This window comes from Salvelinus namaycush, chromosome 15 (genome assembly GCF_016432855.1).
Source record: "Salvelinus namaycush isolate Seneca chromosome 15, SaNama_1.0, whole genome shotgun sequence".
NCBI lineage: Eukaryota > Metazoa > Chordata > Actinopteri > Salmoniformes > Salmonidae > Salvelinus > Salvelinus namaycush.
Window position 1 is genome coordinate 38,612,705 of NC_052321.1, and position 24,686 is coordinate 38,637,390.

At 41.9% G+C, this 24,686-nt stretch overlaps 1 protein-coding gene across 1 annotated transcript; it reads right to left on the reverse strand.

Moving 5' to 3' along the window:
* Window positions 1-425: 425 nt before the first annotated feature.
* On the reverse strand, window positions 426-15,502 carry LOC120060079 (potassium channel subfamily K member 2-like). Its single transcript, XM_039009143.1, has 8 exons — window positions 15,499-15,502; window positions 15,103-15,322; window positions 13,507-13,597; window positions 10,812-10,929; window positions 8,687-8,847; window positions 7,241-7,427; window positions 6,649-6,788; window positions 426-749 (listed from the first exon to the last, which is right to left on the reverse strand). The coding sequence occupies exons 1-8, from the start codon at window positions 15,500-15,502 to the stop codon at window positions 426-428; spliced, it is 1,245 nt and encodes a 414-aa protein (XP_038865071.1).
* Window positions 15,503-24,686: the final 9,184 nt, after the last annotated feature.

A 24,686-nucleotide genomic window follows, 5' to 3' on the forward strand; every position in this document is an offset into this window, starting at 1 on the left:
AATATTCCTCATACATTGGCAACATAATAAATTGGATACATAAACCAAGGCAATGTCCGAAATGACACCCTATTCTTTTGACCAGAACCCTATGAGGTTATGGCCAAAAGTAGTGCACTAGGAATAGGATGTCAACTCAGATTTGCCCTGACCTTACATGTACTCCCCGAATGTAACTCTTCCATTCAGATCCATAAAGATATGTTCCTAGTTCATAATTCATGTTGTGATTCTGTTGTAGTTAATAATCAAACCGCTTCATAATCATAGAGTCATATAGTTATATAGTCGGTCATCAGGGCAGCTGTTGATTAATGATGTCATACACCCTGTGCTGAAAGATGGCTGCCATTTGTTGTTGTAACCAGGTGGGTGTGGCTTGTGCTGAAGCTGGGTCAGGGGTCAGAGGTGAACGTTTGTGACCTCTACTTGAGGTATTCTATAATAGCCACGTCACCTCTCCTAGGCTCTCCCCCTAGCCCGTTCTGAAAAATACTTCCATTTTTGGTCATATACGGGAACATCGGCTCCCTCTCCCGTTCATCTGTGAAGTTGACGGGCAGTATCCTCTTCGGTGGGGTAAGCTCGGGGGTGGAGTTTAAGCCCAGATCGGTCGACAGTTTGCGTTTGATTGATGCGGCCCGCTGGAACTTGTCGTAGACCTCGACACTGAGGCGACGTCTGGTCTCCTTGAACTCTGCCGAGACATTAGCCGTCCACTCTGCTGCGTGAGCCCTGATCTCCCCTACCTAGAGACAGAAGGATGGAGAGAGGAGGAGAGGAGGCAGACAGATGAGGAAGAGGGGGGAGAAGAGAGGGAGAGAGAGAGACGAGGGGGAGGGAGAGATGCTGTGAAAGACTGCTGTTCTCGACGTATCCTGGAAGTCACCTCAATTACATGTGTGTTCAATTACAGCAGCCTGGCCACACACACACCATGGCATTGTCAACATGTGTGATATCTTTAGTGGTTTAGAGGTTGTCAAACATAGAGAGTTATTGGGATGATAAAGTATTGATATAAAGATGCTCTCTGCGAACAAGACTTGAAAAAGAGAGCTGTGTAAGTGCAGAAGGTTCGAGCTCTGACAAATGCAAGTTATTCTATTCTACACACACATACACTTATTTAGACACACGCTCTCTCTCTCTCTCTCTCTCTCTCTCTCTCTCTCTGTCACTCTCACTCTCTGTATACTGTGTTACTGTACACTGTTGGGTTGGAGAGTGTCACTGGAAAGTCTCACAGTCATGTTCATCAGAGGATATAGGTAGTTGATTTGATTAGGAACGTTGTATTTAATTGGAAAACATTCTTATCAAAGGAAAGAGGTAAGCCAGGGGAGAGACGTCTGCAGAAGGTAGGAGCTCTGACAAAATGTGTGGGTTTGGGTGGTAACTACCAAACTCTGGAACAAACACATTAAATAGAGTTCCATTGTGATAGACAGAGGAATATCATCTGTTCCATTACTGTTGTGTGTCATTACTGGTCACACACACACACACACACACACACACACACACACACACACACACACACACACACACACACACACACACACACACACACACACACACACACACACACGAATAGGGATGTTGGGGTGACGGTATTACCGTCACACCGGCGGTCACATGTCATGAAGGCAGTCAAATTCCACGTGACCATTTAGTCACGGTAATTAGGCTTCTCCAAGCTCTGATGCTACTGCTGGTCATTAGAAGCCTACCAAACTTGCTAACTGCCTGGTACTCAGCACTCTATTGTCCCTCTAATCACTCTGACATCAATGCAAATGTGATCAAAAATCTAATCAAACACTTCATGAGAGCCCATGAGCTAATGTTGCGCAACATTTCTATAGGCTATGCAATTGCACAAGAAAACAGAATGATGGCCTCTACTAAAAAGAGGAGGATCCCATCAGCTTTCTATAGGCTAGGCCTACTATAATTATTTCTCAACTTTCCTAATATTAAGCACATTGCTTATATTTACAACAGGAGTATAACCTACCTGGCTGGCATGAAAATGAACCACAGGAAAAGCTTAAAGAAGTCTCGAGGTATTAATCGCCTGAGGTAGAGTACCTTATGATAAGCTGTACACCACAATATCTACCAAGAGAGTTCTCATCTATATTATTCGTAGCCTTCTATTTATCACCACACACCGATGCTGGCACTAAGACAGCACTCAACCAACTCTATAAGGCCATAAGCAAACAAGAAAAAGCTCATCCAGAATCGGCGCTCCTAGTGGCCGGGGACTTTAATGCAGGCAAACTTAAATCAGTTTTACCAAATTTTTACCAGCATGTCATATGTGCAACCAGAGGGAAAAAAAACTCTAGACCACCTTTACTCCACACACAGAGATGCATACAAAGCTCTCCCCCGCCCTCCATTTGGCAAATCTGACCATAACTCTATCTTCCTGATTCCTGCTTACAAGCAAAAACGAAAGCAGGAAGAACCAGTGACTCGCTCAATACGAAAGTGGTCAGATGACGTGGATGCTACGTTACAGGACTGTTTTGCTAGCACAGACTGGAATATGTTCCAGGATTCATCCAATGGCATTGAGGAGTATACCACCTCAGTCATCGGCTTCTTCAATAAGTGCATTGACGAAGTCGTCCCCTCAGTGACCGTACGTTCATATCCGACCAGAAGTCATGGATTACAGGCAACATCCGCATCGACCTAAAGGCTAGAGCTGCCGCTTTCAAGGAGAGGGACACTAATCCGAACGCTTATAACAAATCCCGCTACACCCTCAGACGAACCATCAAACAAGCAAAGCATCAATAAAATATTAGGATTGAATCCTACTACACCGGCTCTGACGCACGTCGAATGTGGCAGGGCTTGAAAACTATTACAGACTACAAAGGGAAACCCAAACACGAGCTGCCCAGTGACGCGAGTCTACCAGACGAACTAAATGCCTTTTATGCTCGCTTCGAGGCAAGCAACACAGAAGCATGCACGAGAGCTGATCTGGATGACCGTGTGATAAAGCTCTCGGTAGCCGATGTGAGCAAGACCTTAAAACAAGTCACCATTCATAAAGCCGCTGGGCCAGACGGATTACCAGGACGTTTACTCAAAGCATGCGCGGACCAACTGGCAAGTGTCTTCACTGACATTTTCAACCTCTCCCTGACCGAGTCTGTAAAACATACATGTTTCAAGCAGACCACCATAGTCCCTGTGCCCAAGGAAGCGAAGGTAACATGCCTAAATGATTACCACCCCGTAGCACTCACGTCGGTAGCCATGAAGTGCTTTGAAAGGCTGGTCATGGCTCACATCAACAGCATCCTCCCTGATACCCTAGACCCACTCAAATTCACATACCGCCCCAACAGATCCACAGATGACGCAATCTCAATCACACTCCACACTGCCCTTTCCCACCTGGACAAAAGGAACACCTATGTGAGAATGCTGTTCATTGACTACAGGTGGTAGTCAATGAACCTCCAGGTGGAAAGGGTGGGCAACAACACATCTGCCACGCTGATCCTCAACACTTGGGCCCCTCAGTGGTGTGTACTTAGTCCCCTCCTGTACACCCTGTTCACCCACGACTGCGAGGCCAAACACGACTCCTCATTAAGTTTGCTGTTGACACAACAGTGGTAGGCCTGATCACCGACAACGATGAGATGGCCTATAGGGAGGAGGTCAGAGAACTGGCAGTGTGGTGCCAGGACAACAACCGCTCCCTCAATGTGAGCAAGATAAAGGAGCTGATCGTGGACTACAGGAAAAGGAGGGCCGAACAGGCCCCCATTAACATCGACAGGGCTGTAGTGGAGCGGGTTGAGAGTTTCAAGTTCCTTGGTGTTCACATCACCAATGAACTATCATGGTCCAAACACACCAAGACAGTCGTGAAGAGGGCAAGACAAAAGCTGAAAAGATTTGGCATGGTCCTCAGATCCTCAAAAAGTTCTACAGCTGCACCATCGAGAGCATCCTGACCGGTTGCAACTGCTCGGAATCTGCTGGTATGGCAACTGCTCGGCATCTGGCTGTAAGGCGCTACAGAGGGTAATGCATACGGCCCAGTACATCACTGGGGCCAAGCTTCCTGCCATCCAGTACCTATATAATAGGCGGTGTCAGAGGAAAGCCCATAAAATCGTCAGAAACTCCAGTCACCCAAATCATAGACTGTTTTCTATGCTAGCGCATGGCAAGCGGTACCGGAGCACCAAGTCTAGGACCAAAAGGCTCCTTAACAGCATCTACCCCCCAAGCCATAAATAGAATGCTGAACAATTAATCAAATGGCCACTGGACTATTTACATTGACCCCTCCCCCCACCATTTGTTTTGTACACTGCTGCTACTCGCTGTTTATTATCTAAGCATCGTCACTTCATCCCCACTTATATGTACAAATTACCTCAACTAATCTGTAACCCCGCACACTGACTCGGTACCGGTACCCCCTGTATATAGCCTCATCATTGTTATGTTATTGTGTTACTTTTAATAATTTTAAACTTTAGTTTATTTGGTAAATATTTTCTTAACTCTTCTTGAACTGCGCTGTTGGTTAAGGGCTTGTAAGTAAGCATTTCACGGTAAGGTCTACACTTGTTGTATTCGGCGCATGTGACAAATAAAGTTTGATTTGATTTGTGAGTGAGAGATGATTCAGAGCGTGCAGCACTCAGGGAGAAGGGCACAACCGCCACTGGCCGCAAAAGGCATGGATTTTTTTAGGGTGCATTACGGCCACACAAAGGGGATGCCGCCATGAAATTCTAGACTATTAAGTGTTTGTCAAATTGTGAATGAGTGACTGATGTAGTGTGTACAGCCTGCGCAAAAAACAAAGCAGAGCTCATGCCTTTCAAGCAACTTTTTTAAAATCATCGTTAGAGTCGCATCATGCAGCCTTACAATGTATTAAAAATCAAATCATATAGCTCAACGTTTGTAGAACAACTAAAGTTACATTAATAACTCTAAATTAAGCATATAGGAATACCTATTTATTTGTTAACCGCTCAACACAGAATAGCCGCATGTGCGCACTCCCTCAAATCGTTTGGAGAAAATATCCATTCTATTTTATTCAGCTTTGATCAGTTGTATTCTTCATACTATAAAACAATGTAAAATAATGCCACAGAATTATAAGCAAATCTTGTCTGCTAAATGAACTAGTGTAGCCCACAGCCATTTGGCATAGCCAGATCAGGACCTAACATAAGGACAACTCAGAGTATGCGATTATGTTCTTCTGAAATAGAGTACATTTTCTTCAAATCATGTTTCTTTAGACCTGTCTAAAATAAATCATGGATTTATTGTGAAGGTGTAGTGTCACGTCCTGGCCATAGAGAGGCTTTTATTCTCTATTTTGGTTAGGCCAGGGTGTGACTAGGGTGGGCATTCTAGTTTCTTTATTTCTATGTTTTCTGTTTCTTTGTGTTTGGCCGGGTGTGGTTCTCAATCAGAGGCAGCTGTCTATCGTTGTCTCTAATTGAGAACCATACTTAGGTAGCCCTTTTTTACACCTGTCTTTGTGGGAAGTTGACTTTGTTTAGGGCACATAGCCCAGCCGTGACATGTAGGCTATATTACATGGATTTATTAGACTTTTTAAAATATAGATGTTCCCGAAGGTCTATATCAGTGGCTTGTATTCTATGTGTGGAAGCCAGGAGATGCTAAATGTGTTTATGTTAATAAACAGTCAATTACCGTGAGACCGACAGTTATTTGCTTGACAATCACCGGCTGACTCAATTTCGTGACCGCCACAGCCTTATGCACGAACACACAACCATGTACACGCACGCACACACACAAACACACACGTCTGACCATCATAGACGGAAGCGTGATGTCACTTGTGGAGTGATGACACTGCATCAATAGCAGGATGTCAACGTGATAACTCTGAGGGGGCAGTAAGGATTATCTTTCTCGCTCTCTGTCCTCTTTCTTTCTCTCTCTCTTTCTGTATAATGCGTTACTGTACACTCTGTCGAGCTGGAGAGTGTCACTGGAGAGTCTCACAGTAATGTCTATCAGATGAGGTAGCCATGACTGCGACTTCAAAATCAGAATCAATTCCTCTTGGTTTAACGGTCAAGACGTTGGTTTCTCCCGTGGGGCCGAGACCCGGGTTCAGATCCTTTGTGTGTGTGTGTGTGTGTATATGTTTTCCCAGCCACTGTTCTTCTGCATCTGCATTGCTTGCTCTTTGGGGTTTTAGGCTGGGCAACTTTAAAGCACTTTGTGACAACTTCTGATGTAAAAATAGGGCTTTATAAAATGGAGAGAGAGAGAGAGAGAGAGAGAGAGAGAGAGAGAGAGAGAGAGAGAGAGAGAGAGAGAGAGAGAGAGAGAGAGAGAGAGAGAGAGAGAGAGAGAGAGAGAGAGAGCGTGTGTCTAAATAGAGAGAGAGAGAGAGATATAGATAGATAGATAGATAGATAGATAGATAGATAGATAGATAGATAGATAGATAGATAGATAGATAGATAGATAGATAGATAGATAGATAGATAGATAGATAGATAGATAGATAGATAGATAGATAGATAGATAGATAGATAGATAGATAGATAGATAGATAGATAGATAGATAGATAGATAGATAGATAGATAGACCTCCTCTTTGGTCTTCTTAGAGATGACTCTGAGCCAGTCTCCTATCATGCTGAGAACAGCAGCGAAGTACGCCAGTCCCACCAGGATCCAGAACCACACCACAGGCTTGTAGTAGTCCAGATACTCAATCTCTGATCCACCTGGAGAGGACACACACACACACACACGAAACACACAGACACAAACACACACACACACACACACAACCCCTTACTTTCTCTCTTTATCTCTCCGTCTAACCAGGTCCTTCTTCTAGTTCTGACCCTGCAGTAAATTCTATCTATGTTCTGTCTCCGTCCCTACTTCCCTGAGTGAATGGGGAAAGTGTGACAGAGACAGGACACTTTTCTCACTGATAGCTGCGGTTATTATTCCTTCTGTACTGTCTCTCCCTTCTTACTGTAGCTCACTTCATGTGTGCCGACTGCTGCAGCCTTTAACTGGTCTCCAGAAGAGATTCATATCTTCATGAAACAAATCTGTATGAATGGTTTACTAAAAAAGTGTGTGTGTGTGCGCGTGCGTGCGTGCATGTACTTAAGCATACACATTTCAAGTTAGGACTCGAATGACTACCTTCGTGATAATTTACCTGCGACAAAGTCCCCGAAACCAATGGTTGTCAAGGTGATAACGACAAAGTAAAGGGACTCCAGAGCGCTCCAGCCCTCAATGTGTTTAAAGATGGCCGCCGGCAGCGCCACGAAGAGCAGACAGCCGAACAGGATGAAGAGGACGGTGGAGATGACGCGGATCTTAGTCTGACTAACATCCCACTGCTACAGCGGGAGGGCGGGAGAAAGGGAAAGAGAGATCTTTATTAATCTACAGTATTTAACCCTAATTTCACCAGGTAAATTGCAAGGTTATTATAGTTTTGTGTTTATCTGAAATTCAGTTTAGTTTCAGTTAGTTTTCAGATCCACTAGTTTTTATTTAGTTGAAGTTTCATAATAACATTTCTATTTAGTTTGTTATATTATTTAGTTTCAGTTTTAGTGTTAGGGACAGAAAGAAGCCTATGCGGGGGAGGCTAGAAGACAACTATGTAATGTACTGTATAAGTTTGGTGTTTTTGTGAATGTCAATTCTTGCCATTGTGAGGCACTAATGCATAACGTGATGGGTCAGGTTTAAAGGTATACTCAGCGAGATGATGTAGATGCATGAAGTAAACAGTAGTATTGGGTCAATTTCTGCAACAACCAGGAAACTTGAAACTTCTCCACTGTTTAGGTCCCGTAGCTACCACCTTGTAGCAGTGTGAAGCACACCCGTGAACATGCGCAACACTCTATGTGACTGTATGTTTGTGGCAACATCATCTCGCTGAGTCTACTTTTAAATGATAAAGTCAATCTCAATGTGACCTGCCAGATTCCGAAGCCTGAAAATCCCAGTAGAAAAAAATATTGAAAACTCCCTTGAAAACTCCATTTGATTTTTGCCCACCCCCCAAAAAATTTTTTTTACAACTGAACATAATTCATTATGCTTATATTTTAGATCGTTTTGGAGTCAAAGATAATAGTTTCAGTATAGTTTCAGTTTTTCAAACAGATTTGTTAATGACTTTATTTCTGTTTTTTTTAATGATTAGTTTTAGTTAAAGATTTTTTTTTACTATAATAACCTTGGTGAGTTGACTGAGACCACATTTCTTATATACAGCAACGACTTGGGGAAGAGTTGCCCGGTTAGCCAACTGGAATCTAGGGATGATTAGGAGGTGGCCATGATGAACGGTATGAGGGGCAGATTGGACCATAGGAAGTGAATAGCTACTGTATTCTCAACGCACCAGACCTCTCTTCCAATTATTCCTGGCAATACACTAGGGTGTTATTAACTGTAATGAATTGTCATTTCACAACCTTCATCTGGGTTAGACTGATAGACAGGCCTCTACTCTTCTGGGATAAAGAAGTAATTTGAGTGGCCTCACACATGTAAGGATGCACACACACATGTGCACACACACACATACACACACACACACACACACACATACACACACACTTCCTCTACATGGACTCACCACGAACATCTTCTCGACCCTGGCGGTGGCCTTCCCAAAGATTGTTCCCAGTTGGTCTCCTACTCCAGCCAGTAGGAAGCCAAACAGAGGGATCCCCAGCAGGGCATAAATTATACAGAAGATACGCCCTCCCTCCGTATGGGGGGAGATGTTCCCAAAACCTGGAGGGACAGAAGAAAAAAGGCCTCTTAAAAAAGAACACTTTGCCATTTTAAAGCTAATTTCCTGCAATTATACACATTTTGCCATGACACTGAGAGAAAATGCTGCAGTTTTAAAGTAACTGTCCTAGTGAAAAACGAACTTTTAAAAGTTCATATTCTGTTAACTCATACCCAAATAATATTGTTGACTGATCCTATACTTATATTTGTGGCCAAAGCATAAATTGGAGAAAAAACATCTAAAAACCCCCGCCTCAAACAGACCGTTTCAGAAATGCTTGCTATTTCCTCATTGAGGATGATGTCATCCTCCTGAAGAGGATGAGCTGGCCAGTCAGCAGACTACTCGGATGAATATTTTTAATGACCAGTATATAGTGCCTTGCAAAAGTATTCATCCCCCTTGACGTTTTTCCTATTTTATTGCATTACAACCTGTAATTTAAATTGATTTTTATTTGGATTTCATGTAAATAGTGTCACGCCCTGACCATAGAGAGCCCTTGGTTCTCTATGGTGTTTAGGTCAGAGCGTGACTAGGGGGTTGTCCTAGTCATTGTATTTCTATGTTGGTGAGTTGTATGGTTCCCAATTAGAGGCAGCTGGTAATCGTTGCCTCTAATTGGGGATCATATTTAGGTAGCCTTTTTCCCACATGTGTTTTGTGAGATATTGTTTTGAGTGAGTGCATGTAGCACTACGGTACTTCACGGTCGTTGTTTGTTTAAGTTTCACTAAAATAAAGATGTGGAACTCCAATCACGCTGCGCCTTGGTCTGTCTCTCCTCATGATCGTGACATATGGACATACACAAAATAGTCCAAATTGGTGAAGTGAAATTTTAAAAATAACTTAATAATAATTTCTATTAAAAACGGAAAAGTGGTGCGTGCATATGTATTCACCCCCTTTGCTATGAAGCCCCTAAATAAGATCTGGTGCAACCAATTACCTTCAGAAGTCAAATAATTTGTTAAATAAAGTCTACCTGTATACAATCTAAGTGTCAAATGATCTGTCATATGATCTCAGTATATATACACCTGTTCTGAAAGGCCCCATAGCCTGCAACACCACTAAGCAAGGGGTACCACCAAGCAAGCGGCACCATGAAGACCAAGGAGCTCTCCAAACAGGTCAGGGACAAAGTTGTGGAGAAGTACAGATCAGGGTTGGATTATAAAAAAATATGAGAAACTTTGAACATCCCACGGAGCACCATTAAATCCATTGTAAAAAAAAATGGAAAGAATATGGCACCACAATAAACCTGCCAAGAGAGGGCCGCCCACCAAAACTCACGGACCAGGCAAGGAGGGCATTAATCAGAGGCAATAAAGAGACCAAAGATAACCCTGAAGGAGCTGCAAATATCCACCATGGAGATTGGCGTATCTGTCTATAGGACCACTTTAAGCCGTACACTCCACAGAGCTGGGCTTTACAGAAGAGTAGCCAGAAAAAATAAGCAAACACATTTGGTGTTCGCCAGAAGGCATGTGGGAGACTCTCCAAATATATGAAGAAGGTACTCTGGTCAGATGAGACTAAAATGTAGCTTTGGCCATCAAGGAAAACGCTATGTCTGGCGCAAACCCAACACCTCTCATCACCCCAAGAACACAATCCCCACAGTGAAGCATGGTGGTGGCAGCATCATGCTGTGGGGATGTTTTCCATCGGCAGGGACTTCGAAACTGGTCAGAATTGAAGGATGGCGCTAAATGCACGGAAATTCTTGAGGGAAACCTGTTTCAATCTTCCAGAGATTTGAGACTGGGACGGAGGTTCACCTTCCAGCAGGACAATGACCCTAAGCATACTGCTAAAGCAACACTCGAGTGGTTTAACATTGTAATGTCGACTGTACTGAGAGGTTAAATTAGATTTCGTAGACATCATACTACACACACACACACACGCACACACACAAACGCAGCACACACACATACACCCTTACCGATGGTAGTGATGACGGTCCCCGCAAAGAAGAAGGAGGAGCTTAGGTCCCAGAGACTGCTGTGATTGGTCAGAGTCCCTGCTGGGTTCACCCCTGAACGGATTGCTGACACCACTTGCTGTGGATGACACATACACATAAGCCATGTCCGAATACCTGTACTTCTAAATAGTAGGTTGATTGGATGTGAAAATGTAAAGTTTTTTAGTCTATGAAATTTCGAAAATTGAGTATGCCCGGATGTCATACTCATTTTGTTTTTGAATCTAATAGAATTTGCATGCGAGAGGAAGGGAATTATTTTATCAGACCCAAGTGTGTTTGACAACAGTTGGTAATAAGCTGAGGGGCACACTGTACCAAAACGAATGAATGGCAGGTAACAACGACATTGTCCATAAGATGATGCATTCTCAGTATGGGTGAGCCTAGTATGTTTAAGTGATAATGCCTGAGAAGCCGGTGTTTGGAAGATATATTGGCACGGGTGTTGTTATATTGGCAAACCGTGCCAACATAACCTTCAAATACCGGCATGGAGGGCATTATCACTTTTATACAACGGGTTACCAACATATTCAAATAATGATTGACATATTTTCATTCTAAATGTTATTTGATGAATTAATTCATACTATTTCATCCTTCCATAAGATATTGCCCCGAAACAAATCTAGGGTTGCTACGGCTGGTCGTTCGTTCTATTGGCTCGGTTGCCAGAGACGCGACACAGTCGTTTAGTCTTTTTGTTCTGTATCTATTTGGCCATCTATTCATTTTTTACCATTCGGCCATCAGATTTGCCACCAATGCTTCTTATAGGACACATCACTGCGCTCGATACTCCTCTGTAAACTGGTCATTTCTGTATACCCGTCGCAAGACCCACTAGTTAATGCTTATTTATAAAACCCTCTTAGGCTTCACTCCCTCCTATCTGAGATATCTACTGCAGCCCTCATCCTCCACATACAACACACGTTTTGCCAGTCACATTCTGTTAAAGGTCCCCAAAGCACACACATCCCTGGGTCGCTCCTCTTTTCAGTTCGCTGCAGCTAGCAACTGGAACGAGCTGCGACAAACTCTCAAACTGGACAGTTTTATCTCAATCTCTTCTTTCAAAGACTCAATCATGGACATTCTTACTGACAGTTGTGGCTGCTTTGTGTGATGTATTGTTGTCTCGACCTTCTTGACCTTTGTGCTGTTGTCTGTGCCCAATAATGTTTGTACCATGTTTTGTGCTGCTACCATGTTGCTGTTATGTTGTGTTGCTACCATGCTGTTGTCATGTGTTGCTGCCTTGCTATGTTGTTGTTTTAGGTCTCTCTTTATGTAGTGTTGTGTTGTCTCTCTTGTTGTGATGTGTGTTTTGTGCTATATTTATATTGTATTTATTTATTTATTTGAATCCCAGGCCCCGTCCCCGCAGGAGGCCTTTTGCCTTTAGGCCGTGATTTTAAATAATAATTTGTTCTTAACCGACTTAAATATTTAAATAAAGGTTAAATAAAAATAATACAAATCTATGGACATGACCCAGTTGTTTGTTCTAAATGTTCCATTGCCATACTGGCTGGTAACGTTCTTATCCCTTGCTTACTAGCTAGCCAACTATGGCGAACTTACAGTCACGTCAAACAGTGCAGACAGAACAACAACAGCAGTTGCATTTGTTTAAGCTGTTTTCTAGTGACATGTATTTGGATACATCCATAACAATGAGCTAACGAGGCACGATTTCCCCCGTCATAGAAAATGTGCTCTCTCACAAAAAAAGGAAATGCAAGATAATGTCTAGATGCGTTTTATAGTGAAGATCAAGTTTATAATTTTCCTGCCTGGGCTGATGAGACAGTAGACTGCGCAGTCAGATGGAACAGAGGAAATAGGCAATTTAACGTCATATATTTAGCCAGTGGAAACTTGTGGAATAGACGCCGGCTGGAATGCACTTATAACCAATCACCATTCAGGATTAGACCCACCCATTGTATAATGATATTTACTGCACACATTTTTATTAAACAGTAAAATCTAAATAGTATGTAGTATGTTTAGTACACCGCATGTTGTTTTGTTAATAGTAGGCAAGACAGATTTCGGACATGGCCACACACAGACACACACACACACACACACACACACACACACACACACACACACACACACACACACACACACACACACACACACACACACACACACACACACACACACACACACACACACACACACACACCCACACACACACACACAGGGTTGGGTTAGATTGTTGACAACATGTAAACTATATTTGATCACCAATGTTTATTTAAAACATAAATACATTTGCACAATGAGCACTTGCTGTCTCTCAAACACATCGTTACAGTTTTTTGGGTAGCGAGTGATTTTTTTGCCACATTAGCATTGACATGAAACCACCAGTAGTTCATATCTCATGCTGAGATCATTATGAGGGATTTTTTCTGGCGCAACACCAGCATCGACAGCAGAGATGCATTCTCAATGAGTCACTCTGGCTTTAAACATGATCCTACACACACACACGCTCACACAAGTCTGCACAAAAGTGCAGAAGGTGTACAGAGAAAATGGTGAAAGCGAAAAAGGAAGGAAAACGCTCTGCTTTGAAGCGATACGGGAGTCCTTCGTGCACACGCGCAAACACACATACTAACAATGGTACCTTGACCAATTCCTCCAGATGGCTGTGGTTGACACAGGTGTGTGTGGAGAGGAACTCTAGTTTCTGATTCAGGATGGCCAGGCGCTGAGCACTAGAGCGAGAGAGAGAGAGACAGAGAAAGAGAGAGAGAGAGGAGAAAGACAGGATGAGAAAGAGATAAGGGAGGGATCTAGGAGAGGCCTCGGTTGGTTATCTCACAGGTTAGTTGTCACAGTGCTTATTACTCCCAATCTAGAGGGTGCCATGTGTAATCATTTTAAGATTAAAAAGTATGAATTATTTAAAAGAACTCAGCCACCTGGTCAATTAATGTTAGCATGACAAAATATAGTGTTTTTCATAGGTGAAAGTAAAAATAAGTACATTCTTGGTACTTTCTTTTGAAATGTTTGAATTACGTGAGTACAAATTAAGAATGATGTTTGTTGAAATCAGGAAAGGGAGAGCTACATTCCAAACCTATTTCTGAGTTGCTACAGTAGGTCAATCCATGTGGTAACTAGCATCTTAATTAGCATTGGAGGGGCTGGGGGGTGGTTGGGGATGGTTGTCACTTTATTAGGCTCCCGAATGGCGCAGCGGTCTAAGGCACTGCATCTCAGTGCTAGAGGCGTCACTACAGACCCTGGTTCGATTCCAGGCTGTATCACAACAGGCTGGGGGCGGCACACAATTTGCCCAGCGACGTCCGGGTTAGTGTTTGGCCGGGGTAGGCCGTCATTGTAAATAAGCATTTTTCTTAACTGACTTGCCTAGTTAAATAAAGGTGAAATAAATAAATAAAAATCAACTCCATTATAACCAGATTGTTTGGGGACATTGCCACTGCCAGTATACAATAAATCCCAAGCTCTTTTCTGCTGTTGCTATAAAGACCTCCCTTCCCAGTAAACACAAACACCTTAGGCTGACAAATCAAGATGTGTTGGGAATATGTAGTGTGGAGAGTGTTTGCGCATTGGAGAGACTTCGCAGAGACTTCAGAATATAATGTTGATGCCTGGCCGCCACATCTGTGAGACGTCTTGCCAATTAACGATGTCTAAACTGCATCTTCCCGATGCATCATGTATACATGCATCTGTTGGGCAGAGGTATCTTTGCTATCTGGGTTTGTTGCCTCACGCACACATTTTTCTGTCACACACCCGCACATGTACACAGGCATGTGCAAACACACGCATACACACACAAATCTACTCAAAACGTCATATGTTGTTCTCACGGTATAAAATGCTGAATTTTGTTAGCAATATTGTTCGATCAAAGAAAGGCTTGGCTATTTCTAAGACTCTGTTTTCTATATTGCTTCACTTTCCGTCACAAAAGGAATAAGCTACAAACATTGTGACAACCAACTCTATACTGTGTGACAACCAACCCTGCGATGGGGCTAGTTGTCACAAGTGGACAGAATGTGTTTAAATGACTTGTAACTCCATGTTGAAATAAGATGTGAGGTTAAAAAAGGATCCCTATTTCAACCAAACATGTTGGTCTTTGAAATAATGTTGAAAAGAGTCTTGCAAGATATACTGGTGCTGTGAAATACACACGAGAGTAAAAAGTGTGACAACCAACCCCGGTCTCCCCTACCTCTCGTGGGGTTGTTCCAGGGCCCTGAACACGGCAGCTCCCACCACCAGGTAGAGAACCACCAGGAGGAAAATGGCCAACACCGTCTTCCACTTCATCACCGTGGCGATGGCCTGACACTCCTCTCTAGGGCTCAGCGTGAGTGACTTGGCGGAGAAGGAAAGGCAGGGCTTGCTGTTGTGAGTGGCGGATTTTGGATCCAGTAGGTTAGGTGCTGCCACTGTTTGAGGTTAGGGGTGTGGTGGGAGGTCAGGGAGCAGAGATTATTAGTTGATTGGTTCATTGATAGTGTATTTTTAAAAGTATGTTCTTTCATTTAAAAGTATGTTTTTTCATTTCCTGTTAAAAACTCAGATAGTTCATACTTTAAGTCTCATTGATATCACATTATCATACACATGCCTTAAGGGAGAGCACAAATTGGGCAGAGCCATATGGCTGGTGAGTGATTTTTGTGTGTGCATTTTCCTTATGTTATGCTTCGGTGCTGTGTACAGTAGATCTGACACGTGATCTTCAGCAGAATGAAAACACATTTGCTGGTAATGTTAGAAATGTATCAATAAATAATGTTGTGTGAGACATGGTCCGGCGATCAGCAGGGCTCTTAAACTGCTGTGGCAACGTAAATCACACACACACATCTACTATTCTGCTGCTTTCACCCATTTACTGGGAGTTTGTGTGTGTGTGTGTGTGTGTGTGTGTGTGTGTGTGTGTGTGTGTGTGTGTGTGTGTGTGTGTGTGTGTGTGTGTGTGTGTGTGTGTGTGTGTGTGTGTGTGTGTGTGTGTGTGTGTGTGCATGTGGGATTAGGAAAAGGGCTGTTTTAAAACAAATCAGGTAGAGGAGAGTGTGTGTGTGAGGTATTCATAAAGAAGCAGTGGCTGAACGTTGATTATTTTACATTTTACATCATTATTGTGAGAATAAGGCTGCTGTAGGCTGCTGTAGTGGACAGTGTGTGTGTGTGTGTGTGTGTGTGTGTGTGTGTGTGTGTGTGTGTGTGTGTGTGTGTGTGTGTGTGTGTGTGTGTGTGTGTGTGTGTGTGTGTGTGTGTGTGTGTGTGTGTGTGTGTGTGGTTTGGCCCGGTCCTCAGAGGCCTTGGTTTGTGAAAGGTAATAAAAAGTTGTGCAAGACTTGTAAGAAGAATGGAGCAATAGTTCCTCTCTTTCTCTCTCTCTCCTCTCTCTTCTTAACAAACTCTTCGTTCTGAGAGCTAACTTGTAACAACTACAGAAGTACAGTCACATTTAACATGGTAAATCCATTAGCACAAATAAAAATGATATAGAAAAGGATATTTTTCGAATGTAAAAGGTTTCTATTGTGAAGTGATGATCGCGAAAAACTAGTAATAATTGGTAACGGTTATATTGGGCACAATTTTCGAAGACAATTTAGGTAGTATTATAAACGCAATCCGGGATACTTGGGATGTCCCTACCCTAAACCCTAACCTTAACCCTTACCCTTACCCAACCCTTAACCATAACCATAGCCCTTGCCTTACCTAACCCTAACCTTACCTTGATAATTTTACATTTAAACTTCAATGGGTAGGGACGTCCCAAGGATCCCGGATAGCACGGACCTATTATAAATATTGAAACAACTGTTTTTTTAGTAGGCTACAGAATTAGACAAGGGCTGTTTCTCTGAACCTCAGGCAGTAGGCTCAAGCAAGCCTGTTTCTCTCCCCAGTCAGTGGCAGCCTGCCTGTCTCACAGACGGATCAGCAGCAGCAACCTATCCTCCTTACTTATGTTTAGAAAACAAATGTGAAGGCCAACATTGTGGGGGGAAAGCACTCATCATGTTTATGCAACCTAATATTCACCCTAAGAATACTTCCAGAACCACCTTTATATTTGATTTACAAAATAAATTGGATGTTCCCCCATGGTGAAAGGGGGCCATGACTGAAAAAGTTTGGGATGGGCATGACTCAGCCTATTTATTTGCAGCCACTATGCTGAATCACTTGGTAGGTGATAATAGGTGATAATACTGATCATGCTTATTGCTAAATAACACACCAGCCTGATAATATGAACCAATATGTTGTTAGGCTCATTTCTGGAGGGAAAAATTATATTTGAATGGTCACCATAATTTTATTTTCATACATTTTGGAGTAGAAAAGTCACCAAGTTCAGTACAAAAAAAACGCAACACAACGTTCAGTTAAACAGAAACAGTGCTATTCTGAACAACCAGTTTAAAAACAGGGAGCGGTTGGATTGTGCGTTCAAAATACACCGCTGCCCTTCAAATACGTCACTCATTGCAAGCCACACCCGTCACACACACCAAACAGAGAAAACTTAGGCTATCTCAAAGTTTGTTCAAGAACGTTGAAGAACTTTTTGTGAAAAACGTGTAATTCAGTACAAGCCATTACGCAACGCAGCAAGCGTTCCATCGAACTGAACGCACCCCAGAACTGAATTTCTCACAGTCGTTCTACAAACAAATTGCCAAGCTCAATTACTTTGTGAACTGTTAGTTAGACCAACCGTTTAAAGTAATACACAAATTATTGGTATTTCAGTTGTGGTTGGGATACATTGACCAAATGATCAGGAATATTTTGGATGTATTTTCCCTTCAAAATCTCACCGGGGGCATTCCCCGGACCCCCCTAGAGTGAACCCATTGACCTAGGACATATCCAGGAGATTCAATCTCAACCACATACAGCCAAACCTTATTATTGTTTAAATTATATTCTAAATGTGCAGAATAAGCGAGTTAATACATGTTTGCACAGATTGAGGGCTGGGGTTAAAATATGCCGGTAAACAGTACGCTCCACCTGTCCTTAGGCATACGCACGGGATAACGCGGTGCTGCTTGAATAAAATTCCGAATGAAAGAAAGAACTACTAATCAATTTTAGACTTTTTTAGGTATGTGTAAAAATGGTATACCAATGGTCTAAATGCACAAGGGAACTCACATCCCACCATACAACTCCAATAACAGAACCAAACAAAACTCAAAAAGTGCAAAAATGATTTGCAGAACTTTACAAACAAAACATCATCACTAATAGTATTATCTACGGAACAGTAAGTTTGTGCAGTGACTACTTTTCACTCAACTCTGGTCTAAGTTTGTCTCACCACAGTGAACCAGCTGCCAGTTCTGTCGTCCGGAGGGGAATCTGCATCATCAGATTGAACAATAATAGGCTACAATCGTTCAGCACTTTCATTCAATAGCCTATACGGTCTACACCGGGCAGTTGCCGGTCCTCTCTCTATAAGAGTATGGTTCATCACCCAGACTTTATCCTCTCACACAAGCACGTACACGTAACTTACACGCGCGCACCTACACACACACCAGTCTGGTACACATTAAAAGACCTGAACGCGAGCCACTTACTTCTTCGCTATCCGATGCCCTCTGCTCTCCGCTTCTCACCAGACGTTCTCTCCGTGATTAGTTGAACGTTATATCTCCTTTTACCGTTTTCTCTAATTCCCTTTCTTTGCCCGTCGGTGCTCACGGGCAGATCCGCGCAGGCGGACGTTTCCACATGGCACCAGAGCCGAGCCCTCTCTCTCTCTCTCTCTCCGTTCGACCGGCCGTTTCACTTTCGCATTAAGAGACCTGGGACAGAGTGAACAGAGAAGACCCACTGGGCACACCTGGGCGAATCAACGTTGTTTCCACGACTTTTAACCAACGTGAAATAGATGTTGACTTGACACCAACAGCATTGTACTACTGCACAGTTAAAATGAAGTGCTTTGTAACACCAAAACGAATGGCAACTGAGCTGCCACCAACGCAAAGGAGTCAAAACCTTAACTTTCCTTGAGTATTGAAACACGTCACCCTGAGATGTTTTTAAACCTGACACCGTGTGTTGTAACACCACTTAATGAAGTGTTGTGCAACACCTTGTCAGGGACAGGGAGTACTACCAGGAGAGGTTGAAAACATTATTTAGGGTGTTTCAAGTACTGTTTAGTGCATAATTCGATACCTTTGCATTTGGCGTCGTTTCCTCTCTGTTTAGCTTCTAATCACTATAATGGTGTTTCAAGTCCTTTCTAGTGCAGAATTAGATCACTTCTTCTGGAGCATTTTCGTTGATTTATGAATCTGATCATTGGCAGGAATTGTTGAGCAGAGTGCTCAACCCACCAACAGTAACTAAGCATTGAGGAAATGTCGGAATGGGTCTTCTCATCATTGAATATTATTTTGCCTGGTTGGTTTTGATATCCGTTTAGAGGACAACCAAAGATATTTAAGGTGGATTTATTCTCCCATGAATGGCAAAATAAAATTAACAAATCATTGAAACAACTTGCAAAAATGCTGGTTGTTTTTTTTTGAGTAAATTTCAATTCACCCGATATTTTTTTTTACACAGTGTGGCTGTGTGGTTGTGTGTAACATTCCAATGTAATGTACCATCTTATTGCCTCAGACGTTGGGGGTCCAATAACTGCTTCCACCTGTCCCATTTTCACTCCTTCCCTGTCTCCTTCCTGTTTCTAATCTGCCTAAATAAAGCAATGCAAAAATTAAGGTAAAATTCCACAAAAAGCATTCTCCATAGGCCCTTATCCCTTGTCAATATTTGGGCTATTAACCATGTGCATTTCTTAACCATTTGATTGTATGAGAGATACAGTCTGAAAAATGTATATATTTTGTGTGTTTTGATGCTGCCTTTTACACGTACCGACAACCAGAAAAAGTGTTTTCACAACACTCTCTTAAAAACACCAATATTCAGATTGAAGAACGTATTTTGACTACTTCTATTCTGTTTTAAAACACTTTCCGTGTATCATAACACTTACAGTGCAATCGGAAAATATTCTGACCCCTTGACTTTATCCACATATTGTTACGTTACAGATTTATTCCATAAAATACAATCAATCTACATATAATAATCAATCTACATATAATACCCCGTAATGACAAAGAAAACACAGGTTTTTAGAAATGTTAGCAAATGTATATATATAAAAAAAGGAAATATCACATTTGCATAAGTATTCAGACCCTTTACTCAGTACTTTGTTGAAGCACCTTTGGCAGCGATTACAGCCTCGAGTCTTCTTTTGTATGACTCTACAAGCTTGGCACACCTGTATTTGGGGAGTTTCTCCCAAAGAAAATGTTGAACATTGGTTGAGAATGCGGATGTCTGAATTTAGGCAGGTCATTTTCTTCGAAAAAGGTTGATCTTATATTATATCTAACATGCAATTTAACTTGCACATCACCAGTTAGAAAACAACTGTGCATAAAGCCTTTTATGATGGGCTTGAATGGAGTTATTATTGCATGTGGCACTCTTTTTCTCCACTGCCTCTGGTAATAACATATTTACCACATTTACCTACAACTGTCTGAGCTGAGTCTGTCTGAGCTGAGTCAAGCGACTCAATAAACCTGACTACAGTTTGTTTTTCCAAGTGTTTTAATTTTGCTATGTGTTGTTATGAAGATAAATTACAACCCCAGATTTTAATTCCATTGTAAAGGACATAGGATATGTGTGTGTGTGTCTAGGCTACACACACGTGCACGCACAAACACACACACACACACACACACACACACACACACACACACACACACACACACACACACACACACACACACACACACACACACACACACACACACACAGGTCTGCTGTGATGACCCTCCCACTCTGTCTGCCGAATTCTTTCTCTTTGCTCTTGTTTTCCTTAATAGGATGTCTATGGGCGGAGCCAGGAGGGTCGTCAGTGAAATCAGACACGCCTGGGCCCGGGTGTGTCCCGGGGATAAATACACCTTTCATCGAGGAGACTCTTTTGGCAACACCCCTCCTTCTCACCATCTATGCACACATCCACTACACACACCATTGTTACTTGAATATAGTTTACTTTGTTTAATAAAATATGTTTGTTATTTATTTATCTCTGTGTTGTCTTCCTTTTTGTTACGGGCTACGAGTCGGTTCGTAACTCTGCACACCCGTGATGCTGTACTTACTATAAAGTCAGAGACCTTTGGTCATTGATAACACATACATTAAAGACTGTAATGATGTAAACACAACGTAGGGAATTATCACTAACAGCTAAAACAAATAAACATTAAAAGACATGTTTAAACCATAATCTTCCTTGTTTTTGTATATTTTTAAAACAATACAAACACATGAAGTTTCAAAGAGTCCAGCATGCAATTACATTGAACATTACACAGGGCTCTGAATAGTGTAGCTTGTCCCTGAGCTGGTGGACGAATGGTTATTGTCTCTCTTCCTGCTGGAGGTACTGCATGTTGGTTCCAACCTTAAAAGTAACAACAAAGAAAGTTAGCAGGTCGGTTAGGAAATGCATTTGTCACACCATCTGGATAAGGGCATTTCTATGCTGCGCCAGAAACTCTAAATGTGAAGATGGGAAACTTTTACATTTATTTATCTTTTACTTCAGTTTATTTTAGTAAATACTTTAACCCTTTTTAAAAAAAAACCTGCATTGGTTAAGGGCTTGTAAGTAAGCATTTCACTGTAAGGTCTACACCTGTAGTACTCGGCGCATGTGACAAATAAAATAACATTTTGACTTGATCTAGTCAGCAACACTAAAAAAGTACTTCCGGGTCATGGAATTTCTGAAATGTTCCAAATAAAAGTCCCCCATGTAATACTAAAAAAGTGTCAATAATTTTCATGATATGAAAAATAAATGTCTAAACATTAACAATGATTAATATTTCTCATATTTAAGAGACATTTGCATTACATTTCTGTTTTTAAACATGTTCCAAGGTCAAATAAATGCTCCCAATGTAAATCACTGTATATGGAATACATATTGACTTACAGCAAGTACTACTCTGGGTGCTGCAGTAAAAGTAATGTAGTGAATACTCAGTAGGTTCTGTAGAATCTACAGTGCATTCAGAAAGTACTCAGACCCCTTGATTTTTTCCACATTTTGTTACGTTACAGCCTTATTCTGAAATGGATTAAATAGTTTTTTCGCCCTCATCATTCTACACATAATACCCAATAATGACAAAGCGAAAACAGTTTTTTTTTTAATTTTTGCAAACATACTAAAAATTAAATATCACATTTACATAAGTATTCCCGACCCTTTGCTATTAAACTCGAAATTGAGCTCAGGTGCATCCTGTTTCCATTGATCATCCTTGAGATGTTTCAACAACTTGATTGAAGTCCACCTGTGGTAAATTCAATTGATTGGACATGCTTTGAAAAGGCACACACCTGTCAGTTGACATGCATGTTAGAGCAAAAAAAAACAAGCTATGAGGTTGAAGGAATTGTCCGTAGGGATCCGAGACAGGATTGTGTTGAGGCACAGATCTGGGGAAGGGTACCAAAAAAAATCTGCATCATTGAAGGTCCCCAAGAACACAGTGGCCTCCATCATTCTTAAATTGAGGAAGTTTGGAACCACCAAGATTTTTCCTAGAGCTGGCCTCCTGGCCAAACTGAGCAATCGGGGAGAAGGGCCTTGGTCGGGAGGTGACCAAGAACCCAATGTTCACTCTGGCAGAGCTCTAGAGTTCCTTTGTAGAGATGGAAGAACCTTCCAGAAGGACAACCCTCTCTCCAGCAGTCTACCAATAACGGAGAAAAGTACAGAGATCCTTGATGAAAACCTGCTCCAGAGCGCTCGGGACCTCAGACTGGGGGCGAAGGTTCAACTTCCAACAGGACAACGACCCTAAGCACACAGCCAACACAACGCAGGAGTGGCTTCGGGACAAGTCTCTGAATGTCCTTGAGTAGCCCAGCCAGAGCCCAGACTTGAACCCGATCTAACATCTCTGGAGAGACATGAAAATAGCTGTGCAGCAACATTCCCCATCATAACTGACAGAGCTTGAGAGGATCTGCAGAGAAGAATGGGAGAAACTCCCCAAATAGAGGTGTGCCAAGCTTGTAGAGTCATACCCAAGAAGACTCGAGGCTGTAATCGTTGCCAAAGGTTCTTCAACAAAGTACTGAGTAAAAGGTCTGAATAGTTATGTAAATTTGATATTTCAGTAATCATTTCTAAAAACCTGTTTTTGCTTTGTCATTATGGGGTATTGTGTGTAGACTGATGAGAGAGAAAAAAGCAATTTCATCCATTTTAGAATGAGGCTGTAGCGTAACAAAATGTGCAAAAAGTCAAGGGGTCTGAATACTCACTGTATCTGTATTTTCACAAAGGGGAATGTAGCTTCCAATTGGCTCATTGATCCCCCCTCCTCTCCCCTGTAACTATTCCCCAGGTCTTTGCTGTAAATGAGACTGTGTTCTCAGTCAACCTGGTAAAATAAGGGTTAATAATAAATAAATAAAATGTGTAGTCACTTGATGACCATGCTAAAATGTAGGGGAAAAAATGACTACCGATTTCTTATTCTCTCCCTTCTCCTCAAAGTGTGCACTCATTCACTTCCTCAAAGATTCAAAAGCATTTCATCGGTGTAAGCATGGGTTAGCGGGTAGAAGGGCTGGAAATCAGACCATAACCAAGGTCTGACAACAACAGAAAAACAGTCCAGTGTGAGTTTCAACCAGTAGACCTGTTATTTATTTATTCAAGACATCTAGGGTACTTTATTTTCCCCCGATAGTAATACTACTATTCTCATGCACTGTAATAAAAACATTGATAAGAGCTATTGATAAGAGCTAGGTTAATAAGTAATCCGTTTGGATAAAGGGTGTCACGATCGTCATAATAAGCGGACCAAGGCGCAGCGGGATATGAGTACATCTTCTTTTTATTAGACGAAGACGGAACACGAAACACTCTTACAAAACAAAACAACAAACGACCGTGAAGCTACAAACATAAGTGCACACACAAGCTACTAACGTTCAACATAGACAATTACCCACAAACACCTAAAGCCTATGGCTGCCTTAAATATGGCTCCCAATCAGAGACAACAATAAACAGCTGTCTCTGATTGAGAACCAAATCAGGCAACCATAGACTTTCCTAAACACCTACACTGAACACAACCCCATACATACTAAAAAACCCTTAAACAATACACACACCCTAAACTAGACAAAACACACAAACATCCCCCATGTCACACCCTGACCTAACTAAACTAATAAAGAAAATCAATATAACAGAGGCCAGGGTGTGACAAAGGGATTGTAAATATAAATTAGAATTGCTTTAGATATATTTTACCTTATGATCGCTGGAGACAAATATTGCTGCAAATTGAAAAGCATATCAACATTTTTTATTTATTTTTTTATTTCACCTTTATTTAACCAGGTAGGCTAGTTGAGAACAAGTTCTCATTTACAACTGCGACCTGGCCAAGATAAAGCATAGCAGTGTGAACAGACAACAACACAGAGTTACACATGGAGTAAACAATAAACAAGTCAATAACACAGTAGGAAAAAACAAAATGAGTCTATATACATTGTGTGCAAAAGGCATGAGGTAGGCAATAAATAGGCCATAGGAGCGAATAATTACAATTTAGCAGATTAACACTGGAGTGATAAATCATCAGATGATCATGAGCAAGTAGAGATACTGGTGTGCAA